The sequence below is a fragment of the Coturnix japonica genome, chromosome 2 (assembly GCF_054131305.1).
Source record: "Coturnix japonica strain WE chromosome 2, WE-NBRP24, whole genome shotgun sequence".
In the NCBI taxonomy this organism is placed as follows: Eukaryota; Metazoa; Chordata; class Aves; order Galliformes; family Phasianidae; genus Coturnix; species Coturnix japonica.
Window position 1 is genome coordinate 138,131,083 of NC_140664.1, and position 25,738 is coordinate 138,156,820.

The following is a 25,738-nucleotide window of genomic DNA, read 5'->3' on the forward strand; positions in this document are numbered from 1 at the left end:
TCAGAGAGCTGTCAGTCCTTCTTCACATTAAGTCTGTTTCCCTGCAAAGTCCCAACATGAAGCCTACAATTGCATCATGTTGCAGATTAAGTGATGGAGTTTATATTTTAAAATTATCTCCTCCTGAATGTATGTATTTTTACCACTATTTCTGTTAAATTCAAGCTTCTTTCCATGAAGAAAATGGACCTTCTGACTGCTTGTCTATTTGTCCTTATTTCTTTTCTCTGCTTTTGCACACTACCAGATCATTGACTGAACGTTTTCAGCATCTTCTCAGATCCATTTCTTAACTACCTTGAGGAGATGGAGAATCATAAACAGCAAATACCAATTTTCATGCTTAAAATGGGCTTTGTTAGTGGGTAGACTAATAAAATAAACAACTGCAAGATATCAAATATGTTTTTTTCCTTAATGACATCAGCAAATTCTGTTCTTCAGAGACATGCTGTCCTTGGGGATCACTGGCAGCAGGAGATCCCTGAGTGCTGTTCTGAATTCATAAGCATGCTGTACAGTTCACGAGGACATCCACTGGAAAGCATACAATGTAAAGAGATTTCTGGAAGGTACTCATCTCATCTAAGCGAGTCCTGTGGGCTTCTGGCACAAGTAACAGAGAGTAAGATGCACAATGAGAAAGTGATTAATTCTTGCCTCCAAACTATTAAGTCTTTCACTTTTCTAGCTGCCTTCCCTCCATAGGCAAATCTCTGCAATGACTTCTGACTAGACACTGAATGTTAAGGTAGTATATTAAGTTAATATTAAATTAACCATAGTTTATCTTCATTTCTGGCTGTATACTGTCAGAGCTTCACTCTGTTCCACAAAAATAAGATGTTTTCCACCAGCTGAGAGTCTGATCCACTCAAGCCTGCTCTACCCACGTTGTCTAGAAAACTTTGGGTGAAACATTTCCTCCCAGTATGACCAGAGATCAACACTTTCCTGTATAATAAAGAGCAACTATTAATAGTTTCCATACAGGCCCCATCCAAAACCATAAGAAGCATCAGAGATCATTACAAAATTTAAAAAAAAAAAAACAAAAAAAATAGCCTTAAAATAGCCTTAAAATCCTTGATCATGGTGCATCAGCAAAAGCACAGAGTAACAAAAAAAAAATCTACATGCAACAAGAACTAAAGGAGTGCTTGTTCTCCAGTTACTACCGCTCTGCTCATATCAAATCATTTACTTGCAACATGCGTCATACAAACACAGTAATGTCACAGGATTGAGTACACTTACAGGGTAATGGTTGATAGTTCTGACATCTTGCAAGAGTGCTGGTTAGCCCTCTTAGGCTTACAGTAGCATTTCTGAACGCAGCTGCTAAATATGACAAGATTAGCATTTTTTTCAGCATATTGTGAACAGGCCAAGGTAGGTCACTTTCAACATATTTCATGAGACAAATCACAAAGATGGAAAGCGGACACAACAGGATGGAATTACAGCACAAACCAGCTGCTTGACTGAAGCAAAAAAAAGAAACAAATCGACATAAAAATAAAATGCACTGGCAATTGGGATGCGTTGGCTCACGGACAAACCAAAGACTGAACAACCTGGAGGCAGGCAGGCAGTGTTACGCGTCCACAACACACACGGCCTTTGCAGTCCGGTAGTGTACAGAGGGTAACAGAACAATGTATTAAATGAAAGTTGACTGCACACTTGTGGAGAACGTTCAAATATAACATAAACTTGTAGGATGGAAACTAATCTAAGGCGAAGTTGGATTGGCTGTTCTTCATTTTCACACATAGGTACTCGTGGTGGTGTGAATCTCTTTTTAAGACTCCTAGCCGAGGGCATCACAGCACTTCTTTGCTCAGCTTTCTTGACGTATGAGCTCAGAATGCAAACTATGTCTCATTGCTGATTCAGAGGTACCTCTTATTTTTGTCTCGTACGCTAAAAGAGGTGGGCTGATAAAAGCAGCAGGCTCACACAGTATGGACCAGGACCATGATCCTAGCATGCTGCACTCCAGAAAGGGCTGCTGCGGAGTATGGGATGTTTACATTTAAAATTAGCCAGATGGACTCTAATCTGACTTAGCTGTCAAGAAGGGTAATCTTGAAACAACATGGGAAAGCACTGTGAAGGATGTGAGGGACAGAAATTTCTCAGCTGTTATGACAGATGAAAATTGAAAATAGGAATTTTTTATTGACATTTATGGGGGCATTTTTCTTGTTCGTTCTGTTTTGTTATCAATCTGTGGTTACTTTGTCAGGATTCACCTCAAGGAAGGCTATATGTCTAGGTGAGCTCAACGTCCATGCTCCATGGAGAATCATCAAAGGGAATACATAGTCAAGAGAGAAGTACGCACTTGTTGGTCAGGATATATCTGCCCTATTTTGGACATCCACTTCAGGATGGGATGGACAACAAGGTCCACTAACTGCCTTGACTAAATCTCCACTGACTATAACAGTTTGCCTATAAGGCAAGCATCTATCTTTACTCAGATAAACCAAACTCTGTTCTTGTTGCTCTGCTAATATGCCTGGTCTAAGATTTGTGTTCACTCAGACACAGATGGAAGTTTATAAGTTGAACTGTGAAATAAAAGAAATTGAAGTTAAGCTTCAGTCTACTGTCAACACTTTTAAGTAATTTCCACTTAATGGAGATTTTTTGATGTGGTTCTGTTTTTCCTTTGGGGTAATCAAAAACTGACATTATTATTAGATACTATAGCTGAAGAGCTGGAAAAAAAGTACAGTACTGTGGAATGCAACGATTCAGCAGACAGAAAAAATAACTGCTATTCAATCTGCTAAAAGAACCTCTTTTATTGGATCAAGCTGAGAAAGTAAATACAAAAATGACTGGTTCTTTTACAAAATCACGTCTGTAATAAAGTTCTGTAGTTCTGTTATCTTTTACAGAACCAAGTTGTGCATTAATTGATATTTGAGACTGATTGAAAGTGGGGATGACAGTTTTAGAGGAAATTCCTCTTCATTATAATGGAGACTTTCAAAAGAGACAATGAATTTTGAGAGTCTCACTTTTTGATCCCCTTATCTGAAACACATTTTATCAAAACAACTATGACCACCAAAGAGCTGGTCAGCGTGTGCTGAGAGATAAAGCTCATGAAGGTGTATTGTACATAACCTGAACAGGAACTGCCTGAAATCAACAATCATTTTTAAAAATCTCAGTCATGGGGTGCTGTAGTGGCATGTTTTCTTCAGTGACATTCTTAAGCTGCAGAGGTAATATGGAACAAAAGAACCTCCACTAATTAAGGCCAGTTCCTTTATCGATTATGCCCTATTTTACATGGTAAGGTTTGGTTTTCATCTTAACAACTAGCTTGACAGCATTTGTTTTTCTGATGCAATTACCAAAAGGTAAGACTTGATTCTGTAAATAACGACTACTCTACTGCCAATGAGGTTAAGTTCACATGTGGGCTCTTAATGGAAAACCACCTGTTTAGGAAAATGCTAGTATTTTAGCAGGCTGTTAGCACTGCTTTCTGCCATTAACATTTCCATGTTGTCAGAGAGTACAAAGTCACCCAAAATCTTTTGAATGCAGAACTGACAGAAGTTTTCCTCTTGCCCCCCCCACCTCCATTTTTAGTTCTTCTATTATTTATTTATTTTTAAGCAAAGTTGAAACACTGATGGAAAGAATGGGAAAAAAAGAGAAGAGACAGAGGAGGCAGGAAACAGAAAGAAGAGGAGAAAAAAAGAGCAAAATAAGAGAAAAATTAATATACATGAGACTACGGAAATCAAAACATTAGACAAATTAGGGCAGGATTCTCAGATCTCTGTAGGCATAGACATAATGGAACTGGTCACATCTAACTATATGTGACTAAGAAGGATCTGAACCATTTCCTTTATCTCACTTAATCACAGAAAGAATTGAGCAGTTCCAGAGGTCGGGTTGACCTATGCAACAGAGGTGTCTAAGACATACAGGATGCATTGTCTTATGGAGGTGCCCTGGTCTCCCAGTTTGACCATAGACAACAACTAGACTGCTTAGATTAAATACGAGACTTTAGACAGCTAAAGGCAAACAAGCTGAGTCTCACCGCATGTGTCCTGTGCATGGACTGCAGCTGCATCTGAGAGGAAGAGGGAGGGTGCTAGGGTGGAAGGGGAAAGAAAATGTTAACATTCCCAGGATAAAATGAGTGATGCATGATGTGGCTGAAGACCATCTTGTCAGACTGAACACCTTGCTGTCTAGCAAGCTAATGGAGATGAGACCGTATAGAAATTTGAGGTTGTTACAATACAGTCAAGGCTTTGCAGGTTTCTCAAGTATGCTTAAGAGAGCTAAAATGAGAATGCTGATTCAGAGGAACAGTTATTCATTTCAACCAAGACTTTGTTGATACATAATGAAAAATCAGGGTTCTGGGTTTGGGACATTAATAACACTTGGGGAATGGCAGTTTGCGGCTTTTCTCTGAATATGCTGTAGGTAAAGCCTTGGGGAAAATAGAATAAACATAAAAATTAAAACCATGTCTCATTAAGAACCTTTTTGCACCCTGCTCAAATGCTTCTATGTAACCTCCCTACAGACAGGCACCTTGGGCACGGAAAAAAGAAAGAAAAAAACCATAAGGTATAGCAATAGGAAAAGAATGCAGAAACAAATCAGTGAAATAAAGTACTGAAAATGCAGTACAAAATTAACCAAAATTAAAGGAGAAATTTTGTATGGTAGAGAAAATAGGAATATACACATATATATATGCAACCATGCCATCTATTATTCACATTTAATATTTTCTTGCATTTTTTATTTTCATTTGCTACTTGATAGCTAAGGAATTTTTGCAACTAGAACAAAACAAAAACTACCTTTAGAGAAATCCTGGAATTATAGATTGGATGTGGGCAGAAAATAAAGGCTGTGCAATTCTACCTTGCATGCAAGCAGACTCATCCACCACCTTCATCCACATACAGAATGAACAACATCAGTGCTCCTCTGTAACACTGTTCTTTAGTCCCATCTCGTCTAACTTTTGAAGCTTACATTATAGATATCTGCCTCTAACCTTGTCATCTTGTGCTAAACTTGCAGTCCATGGTGAGAAACAGACCACAGAGCCAGATTTGTCTGGCCTACATCTTGTCTACAACAGAAGGTGTTGTAATCAACGACTTTCTTAGTGAACTGGGTAGATCTCTACTGACTGCTGTGAATAAAGCTCTACAATTGAAAACAGGTCCAAAAGTCCAGTCATGTTTTGAAGATCTCAGTCTAGTTACCTATGGATCTACTTATTGCTGAAACAATTAACTGAAAAACTAACTCCTGACATCTCTAAAGGATCTGAGATAATCTAAGGTCACCTTCTGACTAGTGCGAACTATCTGAAAGCAAGTTTGGATAAAGAAGGACAAGTATTACATTTCCTTTACACTCTGTCCAGATAAATCAGTTGAAATCAGTTGACTGTAATGGATGTAGGTTTTCTTTTTTTAATTTGGCTTCTTGGTCTGTTACTCTTTGAGGGATCTTCCACTGGTTTAACATGAGGGAAGTCAGTTTTCTTTCTCTTTTCTGTTCTGTGCATGTGCGTCTTACAGAGCTCAGATTTTTTCTTTTTTATCCTCAGTGATTTGGAGGAACATATTAAAGATTTTTGCTTTTTGTTCCTATGGACTTTTAAAGGCAATGAGCTTCAAGATGGAAACTAAGATGTAGGAATTCTCACAAAATCGTCCAATGGATTACAAAACTCCCACACATAAATGTGGAGAAAAAAAATCCACCAGAAGTATATCTAATCATTGTAACTGAAAGCCGGTATAGTAATTAGAACAACAAAATAGTGACATGAAAGTGGTATGACTGTGTGGAAACCACCATCACCTCTCCAGAGGATGAGGGTGGATTACTGATTGCAGACCACAGATACAGCTGAAAAGAGCTGTTTAACAATAATAAATTGAAACTTGAACTTCTTGGCCAATAATTTTGATGGAACAACTTTGATGGAGGTGCATTATCATAATTTCAGGGTAGAATAGCACGTTTAGTGAAAAAAAAAATGTACCACAGCAAACAAAATACTTAAAAAGTATTCAACTTAGGTTTACATTTTTAAATGATAACTATGCATACTTAACATAGTTTACGCCTCATTGTCTTTAAACCAAGGAAACAAGTAAAATCTGAATGAATTTATTGTCTCAAACTGGCAGAAGTGGACATTCAAGCATTACAGACAAATCTTAGCATGGTCACTTGGCAGAGCTCAGCATTGGGGTGATACATCAAGTTTATATAATTTACAGCTCTGTAGCTTCAGTGACATTCTAGTGCCTCACTTGCCTTGCTCACCACTGAATAATCCTATGGGCAATGAGCCAATTTTCAACCTATCTCCCTAACCATTCTTAATGAAAAAAAGAAAACTAAGACTTTGTTGAAAAGGCCTGGCCTTGCAGAGTTTTAATTACCCAAGGAATCTCAGTGTTAAATCAGAAATGTGTAAGTTGAATTACAGTTTGGAAGCTCTCTCTATAATGACACTGGTGCACAGCAGGTGAAGTACTAAGACAAGGATGTAAGGTACATGTACAACCTCATATTGGCTCAATCAGAGGTAAAACACATTTTCTTAAACCAGTTTCTTTAAGACTGAATTCAACATTAAGTAATCGCAACCTGAACCTTTGAGTGCTTGTACTCTCTAGGGTAACATTAATTAACCAGTAACCCAGTTCCCACCACACAATTACTATTATGAATAATGTCACTTACAGAAGTCTTGTGAGAAGTTCATTCTTCCAGATTAAAACAACAAAACCAAACAGAACAAAAAAAATCCTTCACTGTCTGCATCATTTTTCTTGTCCCTTCCATAGCTCAGACACTAAGGGACTGTGTCCTGGCTAGGATATGTCCACAAACCATAAACCAAAGAATATGAAGCATGTTAGTTGCTAAAGTGACACAAGAAATCAATGGTAAGGAGAAGCAGAGACACTGTGGGAAATTCAAACTCCTTTTGTGAATGGTAGCAAAGAGTGAATGGAAAACCATGGATGCTGTTGTCCATCAAGCTTTGACATAAATTGAAAGCACGTTCAGGATCAGAGATGTCAGAATTATTCCCCATTCTCTGCAGTCTAATAACAACTAGTGCACGACCAGTTGCTTCCACTCTCCCTTTTACCTTTACACTAAATAACCAATTCCGAGAAACAAAGGTGCAAATCTGGAACAAGAAAAAATCCAAGTTTCTCCCTCCTAGCCTCACAATGCCTTCAAAACAACTATCATAGTTACAAGCAGTGCAGAAGGGAGAGGGAAAAGAGCCTTGTTTTGTCATGTCTGGATTCTCCAAAGTCACAAAACCATGGAACCGTAGGGATTGGAAGGAACCTCGACTCAGCTCGGAAATTTCTGAAGTTTCTCAAAAATCATCTGAATCTTCAGAGTTACTGAGAATATCAAACCTAGTGAATAAGATACTCTGATAGAAAACATAACTACACTCAAATTGATGGCACTTTATGAAGACAAATTGCCTTTTGATGGCAATTCATGAAGACATGTTGCCTTTAGTGCTGCACACTCTCTTCTCTCACTGACCTCAGTGACAACTAAAGTTTATCAATGCAGATCAGAATTACATTAATCACCTCGGTGATGTACAGCAATTTCAGAAACACATTTGAGATCTGTACATCATTTTCTTTAGGAAGTCTACTTTGGTTTTGCTAATTAGTAACTTGAGTAGATAGCTAAAGTTATAGAGATTTAGTGAGTGTAGTTGGTTTCTTATGAAAGTAAGAAGTTTTATATTGTGCACATTGCTAAAGTATCTGTGGTCTTATAAAAAAACAATGCTGGAACTATTTTGGATGTATAGATATGGCATTTCAAACAACATATGTGTAGATAAGGGCATATATTTAGGTGTGTCAGAAGGCACAAACATGTATATAATATTGGTCTGAGCATTTACTTATCGTGAGTGCCATCCCACAACAACTATGGTTGTTAAGCCGTAAGATTTTAGGTACCACAATATTGAAATAAACATGATGCTGTCTGCCCTGTCCCTCATCGACCTACACATCTCAATAGAGAAGGACCATTTGGTTGTCATTTCTTTTAATTACACAAAAACTCATTTCTTAACTAGCTCTTGTAACAGATAGGATAAAAAAGTTTGTGTTTTGCTCATTTAGGAAAGTCTGTGGACACAGAACTTCCTTTTCTGAGACTGCCGCAGAAGGATGATAGAGTCAAATGGCAACTCTGAGTTGTTAATTAAGAAATGTTAAGCAAGAATCTTCAGCAGATTTCAAAATTTGCATCTCATTTGCGAACTGCATGAATCAGAATCATTTCCTTTGTCCACATACGCATTGAAACCATGAAAGTACCTGTAAAAATACCTTACAGCAATGTGCACAAACACTGTTTCATGTAAATAATTATCAGCTTCCACTGTATGGATGCCTCCTGTGCAGGCCAAGGGACAATGGACTTGCATTCTAACCACCTTCAAAGGTTTTGAAATAGCATAGCAAAAGCAAAGCATTTTTTAGCATTCTGTTCATCACAGATGATCTTGTAAACCACAAAGAACAAGTTCTGTGATCAGTGGTTTCAAAATGAGAGTCTGTCAAACCTCCAGCAAAATGTTTGTGTATCACTGGAAATGGATGGAATTCCTTTTAAAAATACTGACTTGCTCTTAGGGAACATCCCTCTGCTGAGTGATGTATGAAATAAAACCTCTTTCCAGGTGGAAATACTTTTAGACCTGATCTCATCAGCATGAAAGGAATGGGAAAGATGCATACTGGGTGAAAAGAAAACCTTGTGGCTGGGAAGATTAATGTTTAAGGTCCTCTATTGCCACAGGCACCTGTATAGATTTTAAGTAGCCACTTCTATTCATTAGGCCTCAGCTGTCAAACAGGAGCAACACAGAAGCATAAATACACAATATATTCTATGCTTATTGACTTTATACTTCTTGAGACCTCAGCCAATTTATAGGTAGACCATCAGAGCAGAATTTTCATTTACTTTACCTGAAAAGAAACAAATTCCTGTGCAATTATACTCTTGCTACTTATAGTTTGTAGTCTACATGATATTAGATTCCTAAGGATTTTATTCAGTTATTGTTTGTTTGTTTTTTTCACATCCCTACCTGAAAAGATTTGGCACAAATGAACACTCCCATCCTCTAAAAAAAACCTAACAAACAAAATCAAGGACAACTTCCCCCTTCACACAAACACACACCAAAAAATAACCCCCAACATAATTTTTCTCAGGACATGCGAGTGAAAAGTATAGTAGCTGTGAACAAGAACATTTTCTCTAGAATACTAAATAAATTCATCAATAATTGGTCCTAAGAATCCAAGTACTAGAGACCAGCTCTTGTACTTCTTAGGAATGAAAATTAGGCCATTGGTGATCATTCACTGACACCAAATTATCATTGTTTGTGTTTTGCATTGTATTTTCTTGCAGTAGAAATGGGTTAGAAGAGGGACACGAGACCCCTTCACTGCTGGGTTAGTAGGCATTCCAGCACCCAACTGATAATACCTGATGCTTGGAAATTAAACTGCCCTGCTAACAAGTATACCATTCATCAACTACCTGCCCTTTTCTTGTCAGAAGTGAGACTTCTTTCCATGAGGTCCCTGTCAATAACTGTTAATGCCGGCAGTCTGAGCACTTGCAGCAAGACAAAGCAGTAGCAGAATGAATCATCGAAAGTCCAGTGAATTTGTAGGTGAACTGTAGAGGAGTGTTGTTTACCAAAACATCTGTGTTACAGCATTGCTTCTCCTGCCCTAACCCTCTAGGTTGCACCGTAGGGAAAATCATACCTACCTATGATATATGCCATGTTTCTCCTTTCTTTCCAGCAAGATGCTGATTGGAGGAATGAGGTAGACCTGAATTAGCTAGGTATATGTGGGGTTTATTTTCTTTCTCATTGAGTTTTCAACATGTGATACAAAATTTATGATGAAGAATCTGTTAAAGCAAAAGCAGAAACAAGCTTCCCCCTCCCAGGTTATACTATTCAAGACCAAAAATAGAAGAAAGAAAGAAAAAAAAAACAACTTTTTTTCCGTTCAAATGTACTTTGATACTTGAAAATGAATAAATAAGCAAAGACTTGATGGAAATGTGTGGGCCTTTTTAATCTTAAGGATTATTCCAGCATGCATCTACACCATGCATATCTACTTAATTATAGCAAGGGTTTGTGGTACCAATGTAGTTAGAGGAACTTCTCCCTATGGTGAAGGTTTCAACAATGCGACTATGCATTTGGATGTATGCATTTGCTCTTGGATTCAAGTTTGTGTAGTCACTTCAAGTGCAATATGGCTTTCGTGGAGGTGAATGTACTTTATAACATCTTGACTGAAACTAGGATGCTTGAAAGCAGATTCTGACAGACCATATTGCACACTCTTGGCACATAGGAAAAACAATGAGGAATTGTTTATTAACTATTTCCTAAAATCCCATTTCAGGGTCAGATATCTGAATATCCATGCTTACAACAAGGGCTGATGTGACAAACCTTGTGCTAAGCCAGCTGGGTTGTGTAGGGTCGTGACTGTGTTTCCAGTCCCTGTATTTCTATTGCGAGTGCGCAGTGGACTTACTGACATCTGATGTGGTGCTCCTTAGCTTTTAGTGTCCCTAAATAGTTTACTACTACTTCAAGAGTCTTTCAAACTATACAACTGGATATGGCTGAAAATCAGGCTGTGTTTTTCTGTTGAAGGACACTATGTCAAATATACATGGGTTGATCATAAAAGTATGAAGCCAAGATCCCTTTACTATAGGGTTAATAATTTTGTGATTGTAACTATAGTAAACTAAAATTCTTTTTGCAATCCATTTTATCAAATGAGGCCAGAAATCCATCTGGACTATGAAGATAGTTGTTTAATTCTACAAGGAATACAAACAGTGTCACTATTAAATTCTCAAGCAACTGAGGATATCAGACCCTCTCACTTAGACAAAAACCTGTTGCAGCTGCATTACTGGGCTTGTTTTGATGCTTAATTTGGTGGAACTATTCAGGAGTGACACAAGAATATGGTCCAAGATACAAAGACCTGTCCTTTTCTATGGCTGTCTGCTCACTCCTAATATTGAAAGGTAAAAAAAAAAACCCAAAAACATTATGTTGACTACTGAGAGAAAGCATGAAGGTTGCTTGGAATTCATGGCAGGGGGAAAGGAATCCTTGAAGTAAAAATACAAATTAGTAATGCTGTCTTTTATTTTCTGAGTTCTATTGCAGCTCCTTACATAACCCCCAGTCATTTCAAACATAACAAGGAGTTGATATTGAGAAAAATAAGCAAAAAAACAAGATCTGAGTTACAGTTCTCCCACGCTTGGACACATTTTGAGCTGTTCAGTCTCAAATGGGCTCAGCAGCATGCAGGCAGATCGGGGGGGACCAAGGCATGTGATGGAGGATTGGATGGCCATAAGGCTGATCAGGGAAGACCGAACATACAAGCCAATATCAAATGGAAGTTTACAGCTGCTAAAGCATTTATCTGCTGCAGAAGATCATTAGAAATTCACCATGTTTCCAAGTTTTTGTCAGCCTAAAGGCAAAGGCTAATGCGTGTAATAATCATCAGGAAGGCTTTTAGAGAGAAACCAAATTTTTAGGGGAATGAAAGGCTCATTACTGTGCTGGGAATTACACAAATTATTATTATTTTTTAAAGCAAGTCTTCCCATCTCTGGTGGTTACACTGTATTAATTAAGCATGAGCTCCCTGGTAGTGAGATCTTCTGTTGTGTTCCTGTCATAGCTCGCAGCTAACTTCAGTAGTGGGAATTTTTAATTAGGAGTGCACAGTGGTAACAATATATAATTAATCTTTGGATTTAAACATATCCCCAAGGCTTGTAAAGTTAAGCACACGCTTAAGCGATTAGCGGAATTATGACCACAGTGTACACAAAATGGAACTGGATCCAGATTTTCCTCACAGTAAACGATGATGAAGAGGGCCTGAACCTAAGAGTGTGCCATGTATATGAGAAGAAAACTAATCTTCTCTGAAGCCAAGAACCAAATTATTGTGTTCTTTTTGCCTTCTTCTTTCTTTGCTTTCAAAAGCCAAAGTCCCTGAGTTACAGGTGTATAACAGACAACATGGGTGGCTTCTAACCACTGTAGCATTTGATCATAATCTGACCATGGATTATTCACAGGCAATTTGTGGGGAGCCAGGGGGTACAACTTCAACATAATCTTTTGAATCTGAAGCGTCTGAAGACCCTGATGCAGCAAAATGTTTTGTTATGTGCCTCGTTCTTCTCTGCTGAGCACATAATCGCTGCAAACATGGTGTGAGATTTCAATTTCTTGTCCTTGCCAGGAAAAGCAAGGGATTGTTTAAACATCTTTTACTTCCACCAGTGCAAAACCCAGTGGTGTAAATTAAACAACTGCAGAAGGTTTAAATTCTTTACAGCTGTGCATGAAGGTGGATCCAGTGAAAAGCACTCTCCTCATTGCTCATGTTCAGTGGTCATGATGGAAGCCTTGGCTACAAGGCTGTTCCAATGAGTGGAAGACAGACACTAGAGCAAGTCTCAGTTACTGATGTAGCTTTTATGTGCTATCACCTCCAGAAATGGGCTAAGCACCCTTCCTCAACTCAACAAGCTCATCAGTCTTGTGAACTAAGTACTTAAATATGTCATGGAATAAAGGTCTGTGTGAAAAGTTTGGTTTGATGGGATGAACTGAATGGGAAATTGAACTACCTTTTTCTTATTTTTTCATTATAAAGACAGTGACTGTTGAAGCCTGTAGTGTTCAGCCAGATACTGCTGGGAAGAGAACTTTATTGTTTGCCTTTTTCTCCATGCAAGTAATGTCTGTGATTTCAAAATGAAATGGGGAAACATTCCCATTTCACTTCGCAGGTTTGAGCAGAATGGCAATATTCGTAAAACAGCCTATCACCATGAGGAGATAAGGCTCAAACAAACAGCCATGAGCATGCATTTCGTTTGGGGTTTATCAGCCTACTGGGAAAGGACTGGAAATATTCAATCTGTATTTTGCATATTTCAGTGATAATAAAATGAGCTTTAAACAGTTGGTAATATGAAACAGCAAAATAGAGCATGGAAAATGTTTATTTATGGATGACAGTCTAAAATGCTGCAGAGATTTCAATATGGTGACATAACCATTCCATGAGCTGTCCTTGTCCTCTTCTCCTCCCTTTTCAGAGGAGATGTATGCACAAATAACACGTATGCCTGGTGTATATCTGCATAGACTTATTCACTGCATTTCTGTGTGACACTTCTGTTGTTGGGTCTGTTTGGATAAACAACACTCCACTTCGTAACATGTACATAAATGCAAGATCGATTTACACGCACCCATTTATAAAGTTGCAAAAAAATATGAAAAAATAATGGCAGCGAATGAAACAGAAAATATGATGTTTTTTATCTTGGTATTAGTTGCTAACTATACACATAGGAAAAAATCTCAGTAAAACTCAGTCACCATATTGATCAAGAATGATAAGGATGTTTTATCACCTCATCAAATCGTGAGAGCCTGTGGCATGCTTTGCTCCATACGTGCATGATGTGCAGCAGATACCAAACATGCAGCCAGCGGGTCTTAATCATAGAACCATAGAATTGCTCGGGTTGGAAAAGACCTTAAAGATCGAGTCCAACCACAACCTAACCATATTACCCTAACTCTAACAACCCTCCACTCAATGATATCCTTGAGCACCACATCCCAATGGATTTTAAACACATTCAGAGATGATGACTCAGCCGCCTCCCTAGGAAGCCTATTCCAGTGCTTAATCAGTATAATCATTGCACATCTTGTGTGCTAATTACAACCAAACATCTGGCGTCTGACCTCCCAGCAGCACACTACATGGGAAGTCTTCATGCAAACTAAAGGGAAAATATGCATGGCAGACAACATATTCACTACACTTTCTCCTGAGTTCTAATTCTCAATCCTATAATAAGGTGGAAGAAAAGGATATGAGCTTTAAAACAAGTTTCAATACAGATCTAATAATTGCAAGGGAAAGCTTTCAGGATTTCTTTTTCATTTTTAACCAATTCTAGGTGGGGAATTGTTTAGCTTAACTGGAATGGATTCGGTGTTACCAGAAACATGGACACGAGTGAAAGCAAACTTAGGAGATCTAAAATGGAGTTCAGACTACAGGTCCTAAAATCTTTTCACCAAATCTCATTGCTTTCAGTACCATGCCTATGGAAAATATGAAGCACTAAAATCTGCCCTGTGAGTGTAATAATATTTATGCCTGGTCAGTATGTTAATTTATCGATGACTGATCTGTAAATTATAAGCAGTATTATTTAACCCAATATTTATGCTTTCTTCTATTTATTTATTTTTTCTTCAGTAAGCTCTTTTTACAAAGGATTAAAGCCAGTGTTAAAGTGTACTTTGGTGAACTTTGGATTTAAAAACTTCTAAATCAACCAAATAGATTGAGTGACTCTTTTAAAAATCAAATTAACTCTGATGTTTTTTTTTACTTTTTATTTTTTCCTATGTGTATATTAGAGATATCAGCTGATTACTGTTTCATTTGTACTTACAAATAAATGCTGGATTCATTGCCTCCAATGTCAGGTGACTGGAGTTTCTGCACAAGTATCACAATGATGCCAATAAAAAGGACAAAGTTTATCTGGGGGGGGAAAAAAAGGACATTACGATGACCATGATTCACTTTTCAAGGACTGAGATGAGTTTCTGTCAGCCCTTCCTGGAAACTCCTGTAACTTCTGTTACTTTCTCTCCACTTGGCTCCATTTGTTTCACAATGAGATGACCCTTAATGTCTTTTTTCTTCATATCTTTTGTTCTTAAGCTCATCCCAAGTATCTCCTTTCTCATAGGTTCATGTTGTTGTAACTACAGTTTTTGAACTCCAAAGAGCAAAAACAATTTATTTTGACAATTCCAATTCAAATTTGATTGTCACCAACCAGCTTCTTAGGGCCAGAAGAAAACAGGAAATTTAAAGCTTTATGTTGTTTGGTTGAACATCTCTTTCAGAATAAGTTTCTACCTGCTTTTCTATATGAAGATTTCAAGTGCTTGGAGTCGCCCAATATTATTAGTTCAGTTACAGTGAATGTGTCTGAACGTTAATGTGCTTTAGATAGCTGTCCAAATTGTTAAAAGGTGAAGCACTGCACCTGATGTAGGCACCTGTCTAGTTATATTCCCACAACAGTCAGTGGAGACCTTGCTGACACTGACTCTGTAGTATGGAGAGGAACATAGCATGCCCAGATGTAGGCACCAATATCCAGTAAGCTAAACAACTCATTAGGTGCCATGAACCATATTTATTTGGTGCTCCATTTAGTTTACTATCTGGAGCAGCCCAGAATTGTTTAAACATTCCTCCTCCTTCAGATGCAGAAGCTGGAGGTCAAATGGGGTAAATCAGAGGCAGCTCTGTTGTCCATACATGGGTATCTTGCACCATTTGAGTAAAACCAAAGGCTGACAGTAGAACATCTTGTGCAACGTCCACCACACTATTTCAGATCTAATATTACATGCAATAATTTACCTGCAAAGTAAATTGCATCCTACAAACCTACTTGTTTCCTAGCCACTTCCCTCTAGTGTTACTTTAGATGTCCCAAAGAGCATGGTCCTTTCTCTGCCATCCCAAAGGATTCCTAAAAACAAATGCCCTAGATGCTGTAGGATCTGACATATGGCATTTGGTGCATTTGTTTGAGCAACATATGTCCATACAGCCTTTGACCACAGGCAACATCATTAAATTTGTCCTCATCTCCTTAGCATTATGTATTGTTCAAACCCAGCACAGCTAATGCAGCACAGCTTGTGAAGTCACTGCAAGAAATTGCATCAATTACTTTCCATTGCAAGCGCTGAGGAAGGGCCTCCTCCAAGTGCTACTTACCATGATTGACCCAACCACAGGACCCTTGATCACCCACCACAAGGCAGTGTTGTCATTCATGTCCCAGCAGCTGCAGTCAACGATGGCGGAATGGGGTGGGGAAAGAAGGAAATAAAAAAGATTAAGTTATAACAAGACGTGGAAGCAAATAAGCTTGCAGACATTTTTATGAGGGCAGAGAGTGGGATATTGGCTTTGTAGCTATATTCCTTTATTTATTTTCAAAGGTTTCATAGATTGTCCCTGTTAAATCATTCTTTTACAGCCTTTATCCAACTCATCTGAAACAGAGTAAACAATGCTGGGTTGTGGTTTTTTTTTCAGTTCCAGTTGTAAGAGGTTACAAAATAGTTCAGACATTTTGGAAAATGCCTCTGTGCTTATTCCTGTGTCCACTAGCCTTAAATTCTAACATTACCCATTTGGGCCAACATCTCTGTGGAGGGAGGTAAGAAGACAAGAACACAGGGTTAGCATACAGGAAAGGTCCAGGGTTAATGGACACAAATGTTCCTGACCCTGACCTGCGGTTTCTGACCAAGATGTACCAAGTGTTGGTCATATACACCACCAGGATTGATTTTCCAGTCATTGAGGTGCAAGTCCTACCAAGGAACAATGATTCATCTGAGAAGCTTCAAGCTGTGGGCAACAGTTGCCGTCATCTCCTTTTTTAACCTGCTTGGAGTGAATGCTCCCGATTCAAATGTCATTTCTACCTCAACATGGACAATCATCCTCCAGATTCACTGAAGGATTATGCTGAAGCTTATTCCACCTAGGTGCATTTGGATATTTACCTGTGGAGCAAATTAATTATAGGACCCACATATACATGGGTTAAACTGTATTTTAAAACTAGAAAAGCAATAATAATGAAATAAGAAATGTTATTTCCCCTGCCACATCACACCACCCCCACTACACTACTTTAAGACATTAAAATTTTGACTGCCAGTTAAAGGAACATATTTTATTTGTCTCTGCTTTGTTCCTCTCCCGTTTCCCTTCTGGAAAACATAAAAACACAGAAAAATGCCTTTTTTGTACCTGCAGTTCTGAGAAGGATGGTTTCCTTCTCTCCCACTGGGACAACAGCCAGAAGTCCCAGCAGTGGTTGTCATGGTACACTTGTCAGGAGCCAAGTAACCATTTAAAATAAAACACTGCTGATCCTATGAGAGTTTAACACAACTTTTGTGTCATTCAAATGGTAGTCTGGTGGCATGTGGGGGGTGGGAGAAGAAAGCAAAAACCTGTACTTTAAACAAAACTATACACAGCTTTAAGCATGAGGCAGCAGAGCTCAAATTCCATCATCCAAGTTAAAGAAATTCCATGGAGCTGAGCTATGTCGGGTTTAGAAGTTTCAGTTGAATTGATGAATGCAACTTCTATAGATTCTTATAAAACAAACAGTAGGTACATGTAGAGATGCATGTTCAGATGTATGTAGAGATGGATTTTCAATGTGCACAAAATGACATACTTTTCTCTGTGCCCAAAGACTGTAAGATTAAAGGCTCCCTAAAATCTAAGGGACAGAGGGTTGAGATTTTCAAAGCAGCATTTCTGAGTTATCTCACTTTTGATGCCCCACTTAAGTATCTCAAAGGGGACCGGAGTTCAGAGGGAACCCACAGTCTGGAAATCAGTTTCTTTAAAGCTATCAACAGTTGCATTCCCTAGAATAAAAGTACCTGAATTCAGTAACTATTTTTGAAACTCCTTGTATATATTTCTAGGTCAGGTGGACTCTCCTCAAAAATCCCTCACTATTTGCAAATCTCAGCCTCTCCAGGATGCATATTAATACAACCTGAAAGTTTTTAGCAGGTCAAACAATTCTGGAAGAATCTGGGCAAATTCTGATACTCTGTTCGTATAAACAGACATTAACATATGCCAATTTGTCTCAGTAGAAATGTGGAATTACAGTGGTTGGACTCAGTTGTTCTTATTTCAGTCATCTGTTGAAGACATCTCCAGTCCAACTGAGTAGCTCAGACTCCAGCTGAGACAAGGAGGCACTTGGAGGGTGGGTATTTTTTCTTCTTTTCCACTGCTGTGTTTTAAATGAGTACTCTATAGTGAAATATTTTCTCTTTGGAATGCCTTTCTTCTCTAGATAGACTCTTCTATAGGATGTCTACATGGCAAACTAAGTTGTCAATGTCTACGTTGTAGATGTCAACAGTGAACATGATCACGCTCACACAAGGGCTTTATTAAAGAAATTTTTGGTCCAGCCCACGTGACATCTATAAGATGGATGTGGTGGAAAAAAAACCCCATCATCTGATAAGAATCATCACAAGGAAATTTTCATTACTAATGCATTGCTACAGTGAAGATCAGGCACAGAGGACTGTTTTTCAGGTTGGATGGCAGAAAGAGAGACAGTGAGATGAGAGAGGGACGTGGTTTCCATTTGGAAAGGCTAGAATCTCATCTCTGTTACATCTCTGGCGTACATCTGGAATGGCTCCATTTAATTCAGTAGCACTGCATCTGGATAAACAGACAGTTGCATTTATCTCCACAGACTTGTTGCTTACAATGATGTGAATCACAAGCTGAAATCAAGGGAGCTCTGCCAGTTTCATAAGGAGCAAGCAGGAGGAAACTCAGCCTGTATTTCAGCCTGTGCCTTTGTCACTGTTCTTTCCCAGCTCACTAATTTCTGCAATGTTTTCAGGCTCGTGCTGGCTTTTCCCCCTCCTCCAGAACAATGCTTGCTGATTTTTAAGAAGTAACCACTGAGACGCTCAGCTAGAATCTGACTCAATGTGCTGCATGCTAAACAGCTTCTGTAACTAAGAGGGAAGGGTGGTTTTTTTCTCTTTTTCTTCATTTCCATATGTGAGACATTCCCCCTATATGCAAAACACAAGGACTGTTGAGCTCTGAAGGAAATTAATGCATCTAGGATCTCTGTTGTAATCATAATGACACAGTAGGGGTTTCTGGCTTGTTTTTCAAGGAAATAAACAATTTAATTAGTCCTGATGTCAAAAGAGAACACTGGACAAAGCACTGGTATCCCCTGTGGAGGAAGCACCTTATGTGTTTTCCAAAAAGAGCAAGATAGGACCAGGGTGAAAGAAATGTGGCAGAACAGCAAGCAATGTTTAAATTTTGGTTCCAGGTATCTCTAATAAAAGGAGAACTTCAAATACAAGCCTAAATCTATTCCAAATGGGACCTGGGTATGTAATTACATCATTCCCATAGATCAAGGACCATGACTGGATTTTCCAGGTGTCGCTCAAAATCCCTCACTCACCAGCATTTTTCCTACAGTGTGGCCATTTTCAAACGCAGCTGTCACAAAAAGAAACATGGATCCTTTGGTATTTTTAGTGTGCACACCTTCCTATCACAAATGCCCATTGCTCTGTCATACCAGTCAGTCTAATGGTTACATGGATGACAAGACCATCTCTGTGAGCAGATCTTCTTTTGGGCTCCTTAGCAAAGAATCTTTGTAGAAAACCATTTTCCCTAGTCCTATCACTATATTTCCCTATGAAAAGTCACCTCCTGTAGGACTCTTCAGGTACTGGAAACTCTCCTCAGAGCCTTCTCTTATCCAGGCTGAACAGCCCCAGCTCCCTCACCTTATCCCTGCAGGAGAGGTGCTCCAGCCCTCTGATAATCTTTCTGACCCTCCTCTGGACCTGCTCTTACAGCTTCATGTCCTTCTTGTTTTAGGGACTCCAGAACTGGACACAGTACTCTAGGTGGGGTCTCATCAGAGCAGAGGGGGAGAATCACCTCCCTCAACCTGCTGGTCACATTTCAACCTGGCATACAGTTGACTTTCTGGGCTACAAGCACACACTTATAGCTCATGTTGAACTTTACATCAACAGACACTCCCAAATCCTTCTCCTAAGGGCTGCTCTCAACCTGTATCTGTGATTGGGATTGCTCTGACCAAAATGCAGGACCCTGCAGCTGGCCTTGAACTTCACAAGGTCAGCATGGGCCCACCTCTCCAACCTGTCCAGGTCCCTCTGGATGGCATCCCTTCCCTCTAGCATGTCAACAGCACCACTCAGCTTTTATTGTGTGTGTGTACTTTGATCAATAGACATCCATTTCCCCTTTGTCCCTGTCCTGAAATGCATTCTCACACCATGATACATACCCAGTATCATCAAAGTGAAGCCTCAGCACTGCCCAGACAGTGACACAAATTGTCGGGGTGCCTGCAGAAGACAAGACAGTGAAGTCATTAGGAGCCCAGAAACAGCCAGTACTCACAGAGCACCTCTTAGTAGCTGCTCCACTAAGGTTTTATTCCCTGAGATCACTCATGCACCAAACAACACAACCCAGTGCAGTCATTCAGAGCTCTAGAAACATCTGCCCCAGTCAGAGGACAGGTGAGCCTTGAAAGTTGGTAACAGGAAAGACTAATGTTGTTTCAGATCATTATCGCTCCAGGCTCATGTCTTGCATTTTGATGCTTCAACAATTACATGTAGCCTGTGCAAAACAAAAGCATAGAAATCAGCTTCTGTGTCTAGAGCTCCTGTAATCCTGCAATGATTGCAGAACAGCAGATGCTGCAATTGTATTACTGTATTCTTCATATTCTTGTGTGCTGTTGTTGTAAATGAGTGGCGTATGTTGCATTTTCCCTGTTATTATAAATAAAGAGATGTCTGCTTTACTTTCAGTGGGAATCAGTAGGGGGTAGTTTTCCCTTATTCACAGGAATTTTACTTTTTTTTCTACCTGAATAAGAATAAAGAAAAAACTAAGAACAAACAATACAAAACAAACACCAAAGCAAAACAAACCCAAACCTTGAGAACCAGAACATTTTCTTTCTACTTCTGAGATTTCTCTCGTCTTTAAAAAATACATTAAAATACAAATTAACACAAAAATCCAGTGAGGAGCCTGGATTCATTTTCCCATCTGAAAGGACAAAGTCTGTGTTTATTCAGTGGAAATATTTTAAATAGTGAATGTTTTCTTGCAGGAAAACCCTGCGTGAATTGTTTCTGTCTTTAATGGCAAAAGAAAATCGTTGACTGGAAAAATGTCTGCATCTACTGAGGTACTGCTGGAAGGTGGTCATTTATTGAGGTACCACTGGAAAGTGGTCATTTATTGAGGTGCTGCTGGAAAGATAAAGAGCCAATAAGCAAATTCAACAAAAAGACCTTGGTAATTCCAGCACACAGCAGTGAAAGAGGCTGCCGTGAGTTGACAGGAACAATTATGCTTTATACATTTTGCAAAGCTGCATTGATGTCACGTTAATTAGTCGTTCAGCTGGATCCGCCTAAGCAAGCCTTTGTCGAATCTCATATTCCCATTCTCAGACATAAGAATATCCCTGTTAGACCTCAGTGACAGATGAAGCCTTCCTTCTGTCACAAAGTGTACACAGAAATATTTGAAAAGAAAATGATGAGAAAAAATGAAATGATAGGCTTTGGATTGAAGAAATCATGCGTGTTGTAATTTAAATTGATGCCTGCTTTTCTCACATGAGAATATCTGGAAAACATTAAGGTCTTTGTGCACCTAGATGCATCATAGTAATACAAAAATTCTTTAAATATCAAACACGAGCCTGACATGCCACAAAATGCATAACTATTTGCCCTACAGACATTTTGTTGGTAGAAATTGATTTCCAAGTCTAAAGACGGACAGGACAGCAGAATTAGACTCAAAGTCTCAAAAAAATATACTTTAAAAAAAACATATTTGAGACTTTGAACTATCTGCTATATGAATATACATGCACTCACTTTTCTTTAATCCAAGAGACATATAGAGAGTCATCACAACCTTTTCATCTTCTGAGTAATATCTGAAAACAGAGAAACTCAAAGGGCTGCAGGAAAGAGCTGTTCTTGCTGACTGCATTTCTGCCTTCGATAAGGAGCAGACATTAGGAGAGATCTCTGGAGAAATCTTCTGTCTGTCCAGATCTCTCCATCCAGCAAACTATCCAGTGTGCTTACCAGCACCTTGCATATTTAAGAGGGCAAAACTGGATCAATGCAACTGTATGTAGTTCTCATTAATTACACATGGACACTAACATGCTCAGCACATTTTGAGAAACAGATAATCATCCAGATGCTGCAAAATGCTGAGCTGCTGCCTATTGCTGCTTCAGTGCAACCATTTTCCTAGCAGCTATAAGCCAGGGGGGCCTTTGTTTCACCCTACAAGGGTTCAAAACATGAATCCAGAGTCTGGGAGAGCTTCTGTTCTTGCAGAGCACCAATTACTCTTTCTGTGTCTGTGAAGCCATTACCCAACTTGAAATATTCAGGAAATAACAAAATACTGTACTTGAAAATAATAAGACAGCCCATGTTGGGAGGTTCTCTTAGTATTATTAATGGACGCCATTTGATACTGCTTTGAATATGAAGTGGTATCCATAAACTGAACAGCTTAGTTACAGCATTCAACTCAAGTGCAAATTTTGAGGCTGCATGAAAGAATGAGTCCATCTGGGTAGCTCTTTTTTACAGACCATGATTTTTCTTGTCAGTTAATACACTGCATTGCAATATCCCCATATCCAGATGCACTGACAGACAAGAAATTTGTGCAGACTCAGCTAAAGAAACTCAACCACTGATATGCATCTGCTTTGCAAAGATGTACATTTTCTTTTCTAATTATCATATTTTCATGTATTCATCCCCAAATTCTCTAGGAGAACAACCTTATATTTCAGCAGTAGCATAATTAAACATCTGTGCAGAGCACAAAGGGAACTCTGAAAACCTTTCATCAATAGTTTCCCAGCCCTGACGTTGCTATTTTTGATTATTCTTTCTTCTCCATCCCTTTGCTCCCTTTGCAGGGAGTCTCTGCCAGGAGTTGGGAATTTCTGGGTAGGCTCAGTTGCCTCAAGAATTAAAAACCAATGACAACATCAACCAAACAACAAAAAAAAGTACTGCAAGTTTCCATCTGCCACCCAGGGCATATGTGGGTACCCTTTGAATATGCTTTCAGTTTCTCTGTTGGGTGGGAGAAAGGCATGAAGGAAGCCTTAGAAAATGGACAAGACTTAATATTTCAGCCTTGATTAAGCTGGAGAACTTAGGTATTAAGGTCATATCTTGCAGAAGGCAGTTCTGAACTGTGGACTAGACATCTGCAAGTGATGTGGTGTCCTTCAGGTTTCAATTCAAGTCTATCTAAATAAGCACAGCACAACTTGGCCTGCAGAGGTGCTTCTAAAGAAAGACTTAACCTGCACTTTGGATCTGCATATGGGAATATTAGATGGTTCATTTACATGCCTGACTTCAGGATAAAGAGATACAGTATACACAAGGAATAGCACCTACCCCAGCCAATAATGGTGTACCAGTAGAAATACCTCCTCTCTGGGAAAAAGGTTTCTACCAATAATGTGAAAAGGTATAATCCCTCAATGAAAAGCCAGAAGTAGTTGGACATGACACAGTAGTGAAAAAACACCATCACTGCTTTGCATTCCACCTGCAGAGAACCAAGGAAATAAATAAAGAAATAAGTTACTTTCATGCTGTTTTGCTTGAGATTAGCAGAGAAAATGCTTTCAACCTCTCCAAATCCGTTAGCGGAAAAGAATGAAGCTGGAACTATTATTACACATTTTTAACAGTAAAGTTTTAAAATCATGAAAGGAATGTCAAGGGCCACTTAAGAGGTAAAAGCTGTGAAGGGTAGGTGGCCAATTTTACCTGCAGGAGGTGGCCAGCAGACAGCCTGAGAATGTCTTGCATTAGTTGGGAGTTTGTGTTGGCAATGGACCTTAATTGCCAGATCGGAGCTCCCTCCTAAGTGTTAAGTGCAGACAAGAAAAGAACCCAGTTGTGCAATGAGGAACCAAAGGAAGGTGGTGAAATGGGAGGCGGATTGTGGGAAGCCCTGAGCAGGATCAGGATGGATGCACCTTCCTGTGTGCACACCAGACAACTTCACTTTCTGGCATGGTCATTTAGGGGAAGATAATGAAAGTGTTCATGTAAGAGTAAGGAAAACAGAGCAGTTTGCTGTGCAAAATGATAGAAACTTTCATTCATTTACTAGGGGAAAAAAAGATAATGGACAAAGGAAAGGGGAAAAAAATGTCAGGGCCTTAAGTGGAAAATGAGCTGTACCCTGACTCTGTGAGAGCAGGACACTCTTACCTTGACAGTGTTTCATATCAGTGAGACACCATTAGACTTACCAAAGTGTCTTTTCAATCCATCACAGCAAAATTAGTATATAAACTGGGAGCTCCTGTCTGGAACAGTGGGAGGCTGTCAGTTCAGACTGGTTCCAAACTGCCATCCCATCCCATCTCATCCTCTGGGGCAAAACTGAGACCATTATGTCCAGACTAGAAAAACATGAGTTGCTTTACAGAAGCTCTACCAGTTTGTGCCAGCTGAAGATGTGGCCATTAAAGATCTCATTATAAGATGTTTTATACTTGGAGTGTGTTAGGACAAAGAAGCAGATGGTGTTTTTAAAAGAGAGTTATGAACAAAGTGCTGATCTGATATGGTTTCAGATTTTACACAGAGAAGAATTTGAAGCAGAAACTATTTTTAATGATGAAGAACAGGCTAAGAAACTACACAGGTGTGATATTCTTGTGGAAATGACTCAGAGAGAATCTGTATTATAAATGGGTGGATGAAGGACATTTCAGTTTGGGAACTCAGTGTAATTCCAACATCGCAACACCAGATGAATTAGTTTGCCAAAGCAAATATTACCCTTAAATGTGAACGGATACTAGATTCATATGTAATATATAGCTAAGTGCATTGGTGAAAGAGATTGCTCTCTATGAAACCACTCATTGAACTCCCCTTCAGAGACAAATACATGGCTAATATTAACAACTTTAATACTAATATTAACATTAGTATTAATTTCAGGGCTACTTTCTTGTGTCTGGATGTTCACATGCCTTACAGGTGACTCTTCCCAACATCCAGAGCAAATAAGGCACTGGAGAAAATCCAGTCCCCAGATGAAGAAAACCATCTCTGCTCCCTTCCCATTTCTCACTACGTAGATTCATGGCCAGGAGAAACAAACCAAAGTCAGAAAATGAAACTTGTAGATTTGTGCTAATGCACAGCACTGTTTACATGGGACTATCCCATTCACAGTTTTATTGTGAACTGGGAAGGAAGTTTGCCACCGATTACATTCCCTCCCAATAGCTCCTCAGACTCTGATACTCAACAGACTGCTGCCTGCCTCACCATTTTTTGGTTATTCCATACTGGGAAAAAAAGAAAATAAGGGAAAAGGGTTTGATTTTGGTCTTACTTACAGTGGAGATAAAACAGTGGTTGCCATCTTGCTCAGCATAAAGAACCCCATCTTTAATGAATACTGATATTGCACGTAGGATGAATGATACAAAGAGGTTCATGTGGATAAAGTTCCGAGTGCAGTGAAGCTTCCTAGCGAGGAAGGAATAAAAGAGAAGAAAATTCATGGTGGGAAATATATATATATATGTATCTTCTTTTCTTTTTGTGGACACAGCACATAGGCCTGTCTATACCTACAGTCAGAACTGCAAGTACCTGGTTACTAAGAGACATCTGTAGGGCAGGAGAGTGGATAACAGTAACCCTAAACACAACCAAGAGGAGGATTTTCCTGCAAAACCATGCAAATTAGCATAAAATAGAGCCAGCCCAATGCAGAGT

At 39.0% G+C, this 25,738-nt stretch overlaps 1 protein-coding gene across 25 annotated transcripts in view; it reads right to left on the minus strand.

The window, feature by feature from the left end:
• Positions 1-25,738, minus strand: part of LOC107308667 (pituitary adenylate cyclase-activating polypeptide type I receptor) — a 127,023-nt gene that overhangs the window by 15,334 nt on the left and 85,951 nt on the right. For 10 of the 25 annotated variants that reach the window (XM_085539191.1, XM_015852702.3, XM_085539193.1 and 7 more), the window contains 5 exons: positions 25,354-25,486; positions 23,381-23,534; positions 20,188-20,248; positions 16,035-16,104; positions 14,683-14,774 (listed from right to left, as the gene is read on the minus strand). In XM_085539191.1, the coding sequence (XP_085395317.1) occupies positions 14,683-14,774; positions 16,035-16,104; positions 20,188-20,248; positions 23,381-23,534; positions 25,354-25,486 (510 nt within the window). Of the gene's footprint in view, positions 1-1,257; positions 1,342-4,081; positions 4,136-9,888; positions 9,931-12,826; positions 13,391-14,682; positions 14,775-16,034; positions 16,105-20,187; positions 20,249-23,380; positions 23,535-25,353; positions 25,487-25,738 lie in introns of those variants that run through there. The other 15 variants (XM_015852696.3, XM_032442794.2, XM_085539187.1 and 12 more) reach the window with 7 other exon arrangements.